This window comes from Formica exsecta, unplaced genomic scaffold, assembly GCF_003651465.1.
Source record: "Formica exsecta isolate Colony F162 unplaced genomic scaffold, ASM365146v1 scaffold4, whole genome shotgun sequence".
Lineage (NCBI taxonomy): Eukaryota > Metazoa > Arthropoda > Insecta > Hymenoptera > Formicidae > Formica > Formica exsecta.
This window is the reverse complement of record NW_021851238.1, coordinates 38,888-49,483: the sequence shown is the minus strand read 5'-3', so window position 1 is coordinate 49,483 and position 10,596 is coordinate 38,888. Positions and strand designations below refer to the sequence as shown.

At 31.6% G+C, this 10,596-nt stretch overlaps 1 protein-coding gene across 3 annotated transcripts in view; it reads left to right on the top strand.

The window, feature by feature from the left end:
* LOC115240047 (aminopeptidase N-like) overlaps positions 1-10,596 on the top strand; it is a 34,719-nt gene that overhangs the window by 16,325 nt on the left and 7,798 nt on the right. The window contains exons 1-2 of one of the 3 annotated variants that reach the window (XM_029815000.1): positions 5,927-6,116; positions 9,390-9,758. In XM_029815000.1, coding sequence (XP_029670860.1) covers positions 9,402-9,758 — 357 coding nt within the window. In that variant the 5' untranslated portion in view covers positions 5,927-6,116; positions 9,390-9,401. Of the gene's footprint in view, positions 1-5,926; positions 6,117-9,238; positions 9,304-9,389; positions 9,759-10,596 lie in introns of those variants that run through there. The other 2 variants (XM_029815002.1, XM_029815001.1) reach the window with 2 other exon arrangements.

Below are 10,596 nucleotides of genomic sequence, written 5' to 3'. Positions count from 1 at the left end.
ACTAGAATGACTTTTATATAAGTTTGTATAAGCAGATATTATATAGAATATCGCGGATTTACAGCTCTTCTGCGGCCGATTTCTTTAATTTAGAATAAATTTTCATTAATAAAATTGATGAAACATGAAATAATTTTCCGGTTTTAAAATAGCAATTTTTTCAAAAATCAAGCTTTAAGAAAGCATACATATAAAAAATATATAACAACAATTTATATATTTTTTATACCCGTCCGTATACATATAATAAAATCTCACACTATTTATATAATTTTATCAAATCTTTTATTTAAGTAGAAAAATAATATTAAACATTTAATTATAAAAATATTTAGAATTTAGTTTAAAAAATTGTTCAACATTAATCTGATCAAGTTTAAGTGCGAAAAAATATGACAAGCCGAGCAGACCGTATAATTTTCATTTATCTTTTTCAAACACAGTTACGAAATTACAATTTCTCGTAGCATCATTGCTCGACATGAGCTCTTCGTTTATAGAGTAAGGCGATTGCTTCGCAACGGTTCTACCGAGATATTGATAACAGGTCAACAGGCGGGGCTGTCGGACAAGACGATTCGCGCCGAGATCGAGTTATCGCGAGTTATTCGCTCGAGCTGCGAGGAGGCAGCTCTCGTTATCCGATTATACGATTTAATTTACGAGTATATGCGACGAGCGGAAGTAGATTCACGGGGATGGGCGGCGGGATCCAAGTGGATAATAGCAGTAGTATAGATATAGGGTGAATACACCGGGTATGCACTAGTCAATGGACAAATATGCGCATTACGTTGCAAGGTAAATATCCATTCGTTGGTCGATAAACCAAATTACATTTTTTGCAAGGCTGTCCGGTTTCAGTGCGAAACGCGAATTTATTAACGCGTGCATCGGGATTCGAAATGCGTGATACGCTGAAATCATTCGATTATTAATAACTTTATCAGTGATAATCAATTTGGCGCATTTCAACGCTAAGCAATGACGTCTGCCGTGAAGTGATATCATTCTTATATGTAACGCACATTAAGCAAAGGACAAAATATTATCCAATATTGTACTACAATATTGGATAAGAACGTATTACTCAATGTGTGCGCACATACACACAGCGAATTAGTCGGAAGAAAACATCTCGTTGCGTCTCCTTGAATTGCCAATCCTACACACGTTCGTCTATATGATTTAGCAGTTATTTAGTAAAGTGCCTGTCATTGTGACAAATAACTGACCTTCCTTGTCAGTTTTATAACTTTGCTGCGAAATATCGAAACGTCGTACACATTGTGACAATCTTTACACTTCAGCAAATGTAAACGTGTGTACGTGCTTCCTGTCTCTTGTTTCCAAGATCACTGATATTATATCGCAATTAGCATTTACGTTAAGACAGGCGAATATAATTGTTGTGGGCACGTTTCGGGCACGGTTTCAACATTCTAACGGATACATTTTATACATGTATATATTAAAGAACAAAGGATATTTAATAATAAATGATTTTGGAAAATAGAGTATGATATTCCTTGTTGGAAATAATTTTTATTTTCAAAATTTCTTTATATAGTTTTTTTTTTATAGTTTTTACATATTATTATAAATATTACGATAATTATGTGGGTGTGTATCAAGTCCGGATTTTATAATATTAAATTAATTTTTTCGCAAGATTAGCTGAAGAGTTAGGTTTTGTTATCGATCTATATTTTTAATACGTAATTCGTAAAAACTTCTTTCTTAATCGATTGCTCAGAAATGATTTACTTATTATTAACAATAAGAAGAAAACTTTTTAATTTTGAAGACAAATTAATATATCGTCACGTGTATCCCCCGAATTGCTCCTATTACTGAACATCCTGTATCACCGCGAAGGGAACGCGAAAGGAACACGAAGGAAGCGCATCCGGGCGGAAGAGAAGCCTATAAAATTTTCAAGTTCGCTGAAGAAGGATCTCTACACAGGTTTCGTTCACGTTGCGATAGGTACATACTCGATTACAATGGTGAATACATTGGTGTCTCGTTCCGTAAGGGCACACCACAATGAAGCGTAATTCAAGCTGTACGGCATAGATGGACCGTGTCTTCGTTCTGTTCACGGTGTAAGATTATCCCTTTCCCGGCATGAGCTCCATCCGGGATTTTCGATTTGCCCGTATTCGGATCTCGAGAGCTTTTGCGTTCTTCAGGTAATTTGATGTGCCATCCTCTCGGGAATTTCGATTAGTGAATTACATAAGACCGATAAGAGTTTAAACAGTAATGGAATAGCGAAGCTTTCTCTCTTCGACCTGTGCGTCGCCATGATAAGGAACATTGCCAAACACGACATAAATGAAAAATGATATTGTACGCTGGCCAATACGAGGCGATTCATGTGTGTTCTTTTATCCCCGATTTAATTTATATTTGATATTATATATTTGGTATTATATTTATATTTGGTATAATTTTTATAACAATTCATCGATAAATGGGAACTTATTACACCAAAAGATGGTATTAAATCTAGCAAATATCATCGGTTTAGTTTTGGTCATTTGATTAAATAAAGACAAGCTTATGCTACAAAATTAAGGATTAAACAATTTCTCTGGTGATCTTATTTCATCATAGAAAAAATTAATCTATCCAAGGAAAACTACTCAAAAAAAATTTTAACAAAAAAACGGAATAATAAAACAAAATATATGTGGAGGTGCAGTTTACATTTACTATAATGTATTGATGTACACGAATGCATCTTAACTAAATTCGCAATCCCGCATCTGAGGTATGACGCGATTGTGAAAGTGGAGTTCTGGGTTAATTCACTTTTGCACTTACATATCGTCAGTGTGCGATGGTACAGACGAGATTCAATAATGCGGGTCTCATGTGTGATAAATCGCGTGTGACGCTACGCGCCGTCTCTGACGGATGACTTCAATCAATTAGAGACGCTCGTTCGCCTAAATCAATTATTTGCCCTCCCCTTCCCCCTTCTGGTAATTTATACGATTATTAGGTGCTTATTGAACTGATCCATGCGATCTTAACTTATCGATTTTCGATTGACGGATTAAAGTTTCTACTTCCCTGCAATACGCGCGTGTAATACACGATGTCGTTTAAACGAGACTGCTTCTAATTGCTTGGCGACAAAATAATTTTCACCATGCTAACAAGTGGTTTATATCATTATGATGAGATAATCATGCGACGTCAATCCTAGATATTTACGCAGATGTATCAGTGTTTTTACAGATGTTCATGAGACATATATGATTCTTATGAGAGAAATATATATACAATATATATATATATATATATATATATATATATATATATATATATATATGTATACATATATTGTGGATATGGTAATATATCTTTTAAATGATTTCTCTGAATGCAATGCGTTTCATAAAGAATGAAAAACAGTTCTTGCTAAAATTCTTCTTTTTTTTAGTATCTCCTTTGATTAGAAACAGGATTTAAATAAATTATTCGAAAGTATATAATGTATGACTTGATTTAAATCATTTATCTCCGAAATTATCTTATAATTTGATCGTCTTATAATATGAATTTGTTTAGATTTGTTGCGGTTTTAGCGGTTTTATAGTATTGATATTTCATAGTTTTGAATTGTTTCAAAATTAAACATAATTGAGAAAATAAGAAAACGAGAAGAAAAATCACTGAATATGAAACGCACAATATTAATATCATAATCGCAATATTGATGTTTGCGGTTTTGATACTAATATTATGCGTATTCTGCGATTTTTCTTTTTGTTTTTTTTATTTTTGCAATTATGTTTGATTAATTATTTTATATTTTTTCTTTGATTTGATATAAATTCTTTGTTTATAGGATCCGTAGATAAGAGTTTAAGTTTGCGCGCTCGCTTTTTCGCCTATAAATGGAAGATTCGCCAGGTGTGCGCGTAATGTAATGTTTGCACAAACCAAAGAAATGCCCATATCTCTGGTCTTATTTTGATAAAACTTTTTGTCTCTGGTGATTCTCATTGCGCAAATACTACGTTGATTACACAGTTATATCTGCGAGTTATACTCGCCAGGGGATCGTAGTTTAAATAGCTAAGGAGAAAGTATATGTACATATCTTGAGGAGCATGATAAAATTCAAATTTGCAGAAAAAAAAACATTTTAACGTTAAGTATTCGAATTTGTTTAGATTTGTTGCGGTTTTAGCGGTTTTATAGTATTGATATTTCATAGTTTTGAATTGTTTCAAAATTAAACATAATTGAGAAAATAAGAAAACGAGAAGAAAAATCACTGAATATGAAACGCACAATATTAATATCATAATCGCAATATTGATGTTTGCGGTTTTGATACTAATATTATGCGTATTCTGCGATTTTTCTTTTTGTTTTTTTTATTTTTGCAATTATGTTTGATTAATTATTTTATATTTTTTCTTTGATTTGATATAAATTCTTTGTTTATAGGATCCGTAGATAAGAGTTTAAGTTTGCGCGCTCGCTTTTTCGCCTATAAATGGAAGATTCGCCAGGTGTGCGCGTAATGTAATGTTTGCACAAACCAAAGAAATGCCCATATCTCTGGTCTTATTTTGATAAAACTTTTTGTCTCTGGTGATTCTCATTGCGCAAATACTACGTTGATTACACAGTTATATCTGCGAGTTATACTCGCCAGGGGATCGTAGTTTAAATAGCTAAGGAGAAAGTATATGTACATATCTTGAGGAGCATGATAAAATTCAAATTTGCAGAAAAAAAAACATTTTAACGTTAAGTATTCCATTCTTTAAATTTTTTTTTATTTCTCAGAAATGTGAAGATTCTATACTATTATATCACTGTTACGTACAATAATTTTACGTATTATATACATATACATATACACCAATTTTTCCGTTAACACGGTGTGAAACACATTAAAATTTCATAATAATTGGACAATGGTTTGTTGATAGTTTGTAATTGCTATATGAAACAAGATTACTTTTTCAAGGAAATCAGTATAATACTTGCGTCATTATTCTTCACTCTCTCGATAACTAATTAATTATTGCGAATACTGCACGTTGTTCATTTAACATTTTAATGAGCTCTCATTTGATACATGTATCTAGATTATAGATACTTTCTAGCGTAAAATTTATTTAAGTTTAATCTAGTTAAAACAAACAATAATAATGTAACATTTTGGAAATATAATCATACAACAATATACATAATCATTGATGCATAATCATTTACATAACAAGCACATACGTATTGTATTGTAATCTGTCCACGAGTATCTTGTTAGAATACGAAAAAATTATATTATGTAAACATTAGAAGTATTATTTTTTAAATATTATTTTCATTAAAATTAGTAAATCTGACTTTTTTGCATAAGCTGTTTTAATAATAAATGCAAAATTTATGTTTTTATAAAGTAAAAATGTCTTTATCTTTATCTTTAGTAAGCAGAAAAGATGATTAGAAAAATCCTTTATCCCAAGAATTAGTGCAAAAGAATCTGTGTTTAATGTTTACGAAATATCTGAATTTGTTAAATTTGGTCAATTTGAAAATTTTTTCCTTTTATTGCAATGGAATTTTAATTTAAGATTTCACTCTGAGAAGATTCCATGTTACATAAAAAGATACGAGGATAAAAAGAAACAAAAAATGGTGTCTAATGAAATAATTGTTAAGAAAAATTGATTTTGAATTTGATCGAAAAATCCGCAGAAGGAGACAGAAAACTCACATCCGAAAGATGTGGATATCGTTAAATATCGATCGTTATGACTATACTTGTGATGCGAAAACCGATCGCACGATGATATGGAAGATGGCACGCAGGTGATCCATCCGGCAGATGGAAGGACATTACATATAGAAGCCCCGATCGGGGCGGCGACCAGGAGACTCGATTGACCAGGAGAAGGAAGAGACGAAGCTGTATCGTCGCTTCGATATTCCTTGGCACTCTTGGCAGTTGCACGCTAACCATCGAGCGGAGTGGAGTGCTCTCGCTATTTGCCGATGTGATTCTGTTCTCCGATCGGAGTTTGATGGTACAACGTGTCGTGGAATAAAAGTCCAAGCAGCTACGGATAGATATTTATTATGTGAGTTCACTGTTCGGATTTAGGCGATATTTAAGACCGCGGTATTGATCGATTTTATTGGTGTACAATTTAAAAAAATTTGAGATTTGCTTTCTCGAGAAAGTTTATATTGATACAAAGATTATATGAAGGAGTCTTTCGATATCTTGTTGAAATCTCACGTATGAATCTGCGATGTTATTACTGTAGCACAAATATAAATGTAAATATCTGAGAAATAAGAGTATCACCTGTACGAATAACATTTATTTGAAGAAAGAAAGACAATAAAGTATATTAGCTGTTTTAATACAACAACTTTACGGTATATTTACAATAGAGTTAAAATATTTAAATACGATTACATTAAGGTAGATTGTTTAAATCTTTCAAACGAATAATGCAAAAGATTTTAATTAGCGCTAACTCTAATGTCAATCTATTCAAATGGATAGAATTTTATTGAAATATGATTTTCATCTGGTAAGAAAAACAAATCCAGTAATATAATATAATTTTACACAAGGATCAAACGGGGGGTAAGATTAATATTTATTCCATGTTTATTAATCCTTGTTCATACCCTAAAGATAAGCCGGGAATGTTTCGAATATGTATATACGAATGTGTAGTGTTCTTCGCGAAATACCTTGAGTAACCTTGAATAATGTTGGATTGGTAAGACGAGGAATACGAGGATATGTGTAATCGAAAAAACGATAAGAAGACCTTTCCTTATGTAAGAGTCTTTTGTAATCTGTGACAGAATAATGGAGCCCGCGAGATTTCAGGAAATTTGCAATCAACTTTCTTGTCTTAGCAATATAGACACGGATATAAATCTTGTCATCAACGATATGACATGCGTGCGCTATGTTCATTAATGCAACGGCAATACATCGAAGGAACTACAATACTATAACAGGCTTCTCAAACATATATTATATTTTTTGCGACGCAAAACCTGCACGACTGATTATTCAGCGGTCGTTTTCAACGAGGAAGTGCAAGTTATTTGCTGGCAAATAATTTACAGGTGGAAAGTAAGCCGTCGACAGGTGGGAAACATGTGGTCCCAAGTGTTTATTTTGACGATTCATGATATAAAGTGTTTGTTGAATTTGACGTAGCGTTTCTTCATTTAAATATAAACGAATAAATTAGGCAGCGCGCGTGGAAATGTGTTTCGTTTTACTTATATAATTGTGGCAAATGGATGAATAAAGTAACAAAATCATAAGAATACAGGTTTTGTTACCTTATTTATTGAAATGCTCTCGTATATATATACATACAATTAGACATCAACGTAAATCTCACAAATAAAAACTGATTAAATATTGCTTTGTAACATGGAAGCACGTCTCTTACTGTTATCTATAATTGCTAGTCTAATATTCACAATGAGAGTTATATTAGGACATTTTTATAGGAAATTTTTATCAATTTTATTTCGTTTATGCAACACCAATTCGCACAACAGTCATCTTTTATTCAAGTTGCACCGTTGTCTCGGTTAGGATGCGAAGTTGTGTTGTATGTATAAGATTATTTCACGCCGGTGCAAGAACCTTACATCAATTCAGGCATGCCACTCGCGTTTCCTTGACACGCTCACTCGAGGCGTTTGGAACGTGAAATTACTTTCAATGATTGGTTGCCTTCACCCGATTTAAGCGAGATAAAAAATTTTTATATACGATGATCCCGCGAAAATTGCTCTTGTTTTGACATGTTTATGATTTTCAATCTAAATATTTCCACAATTTCAAAATACAAATAATATATAAATCAGCTAGTCAAAGTGTTAAATTGTTTCAATTATTTATTCTGTTTTCTTTACATATTTATCCTGATTAATTTTTAAAATAAACATATGACTGTACTATTTCTCTTCAGCTGGAAAATAAAACAGATCTGGATCTACTTGTCTAGATGTAGTGTCTTGATCTACTGGAAAATATTATACACACACTGTGTATCAATATTTAAAAAAATATATTAAATAAATATTTAAATTATATTGATATTTTGTATATAGCTTTTGTAGAGTACTAAAATTTTACAGAAATTAATAAACAAAATAGTGAACATAGAAATGAGTATACGTGGCATTTATTTTAATGCGACATTGTTAGGCATATCGTTGTAACAGCAACTATACGTTATCTTTGCAAATTATTTTGACCGATTTCTGTATGCATTGTTTCATCCTATGTAGTATTAAGTATGCTGTTTTGTGTGCTATTTTATCGTACTCGTAGTATTAAATATCTATGTATACCAGGATATTTTCACTTTTTGCTCTCTCTTTTTTTCTTTCTCTTTTTCTCTTCGTGTTTATTTTTCGGCAAAGATGATAACAGGCATACGGGTGTAAGTCTGTTCAGATACAAATTCAAAGTTGTTGGATCTTCCTGTTACTATCGCTTTCGCAGATTCGTACATTATCTGTTACTTTGACATTAATATAATCAAATATGTGTGCGCGACCTTCGATAGTATTGTTTACGATGATTGTACTGTTATACTTGATATTATAATTTATAGTTTCCATATATATATATAGAAATAAGTGCAAAGGAATTTATCGATTATATATGCAGAGGATTGCATATATCTTGCAATTCTTGATCTTGACTTTAATAATGGGAAACCTTGAAATATTTGAGAATATATACAGACAAAGTCTCGAAGAAGACTACTATTTATCGGAGTCCTTTTTAGTATTCAACATTAATTATGGTATTAAAACATATGGTATTAAAACTTATTCTAATTTTTTTAACTATAGAGAATTATGAAAGAAGCAATAAAGATAAAAACAGAAATAAAATAGATTCAGGAATCTACATAGCATGTAAATTTATTTAGATTACGTAATTTGCTAAAGAAAAAATTATCAAATAAAAATTTTTGTAGTAAATTAATGTAGGAAAATAATTTTTTAAGTAAACTGTATTATTATAGTTAATTATGTAAGGCCAATATCTCTCAGGTCTGTAAAATAAAATACAGCACTTAACTGTTGAGACATAAGGTATATCGGTTTAGAAAACTTATAGTTTTGATATCTTTCCTCTATTATTTGCACTTCAACGTCAATTTAAAATTACTAATGCATTTAGATAACAATAAGCATAATAGAACGATGAGATAATGTACCAATCAAGCAGATGACGTAAATATAGATAAAAAATAATGTTAGGTATTTATAAACTGCAATAATTAGCATAAATTAGCATAAAAATGAAGAAAGAGAACTGAAAAATGCGCATATTTTTTCTTTTTAAGCTTCCACATGATATGACTCAGTCCCGCGAGGTTCTGGCGATGATGGATGCACACACAACCACGTTCGGACGAAAGAGAGGCTGCACAATTTCCCGGTGTGGTGCCTTCTTCTTGGGAGCATTTTTTCTGATTAGTCTGGTCGCCACTGGTTTATTGGTATATCATTTTGCACCTTGTCTCGAGGAAAAACAAGTCAAGCAATGTGACGACTTTCTCGACAGTCCGCTTTTGCCGAGCGGGAAAAGTTTCTCGCCAACGCCTATGAAGAAGAAAATAGATGTCAGATTACCAAAGGCAATTGTGCCCGATTCATACGAATTATGGCTGATACCCTTCATATGGGAGGGTAACTTCACCTTTCACGGCGAGGTAATATTTCTCAATTTGCAATGTATTTCGTAACAAGTGAAAAGAATTCTGAACATGTCGTAGGAAATTTTTTTTTATATAACGTTATTTGTGCTTTTTTATAGAATTCAACTTATGATTCATACATACCCACATTTTTGTAGTTAAAATAAAATAAAAATAAGTAAATAAAAAATAAATAAAAATTATTATCTATTAGTAATACACATATATGCATATTGATTACCGTATTTAATGAGAATTAAGAGTTTTGGCATTTTCCAAAGTATTTCTTCTTTTTGTGAAATTTCTTTATGAATTTAACTTAATGATGGACAAACCGGTTTAACTGCTATTATAAACGTTAACTTTCTATTGAGAATCGAAAAAGCGTAATGTTTTTATACATGCTTAATTCTTAATTCTGTGGGTAAACCGTCACGAAAAGAAACGCACGTAGTAGCGACTGACAACCGTTCACTTTCATATATTGTATCTATCAGGAATATAGGCATAGGCACACAGATCACGTGCGTTTCGATCTTAACTTACAGTCAAGTTTCTTTTTCAAGGTTCTTTTCACTTTCCTCTGAACCATTTGTTCTCAGCTCTCGACATTTTTTCGAATTGCGAGCGAGAAGGAACATTTAAGTATCTTGGAATTACATAGGATGTTACTTTGAAATTCTAAAATAGTATTAATGAGTTAATTAGAAGCTTAAAGTATATTGTAAAATGCAATATATATATATATATATATATATATATTAATTTTATGACCTGCTGTCAGAAAATGAATTGTTTTGTGCATACTTGTTCCTGAATAGTTTCTACTTTTATATTAACTTTGTTCTTTTTT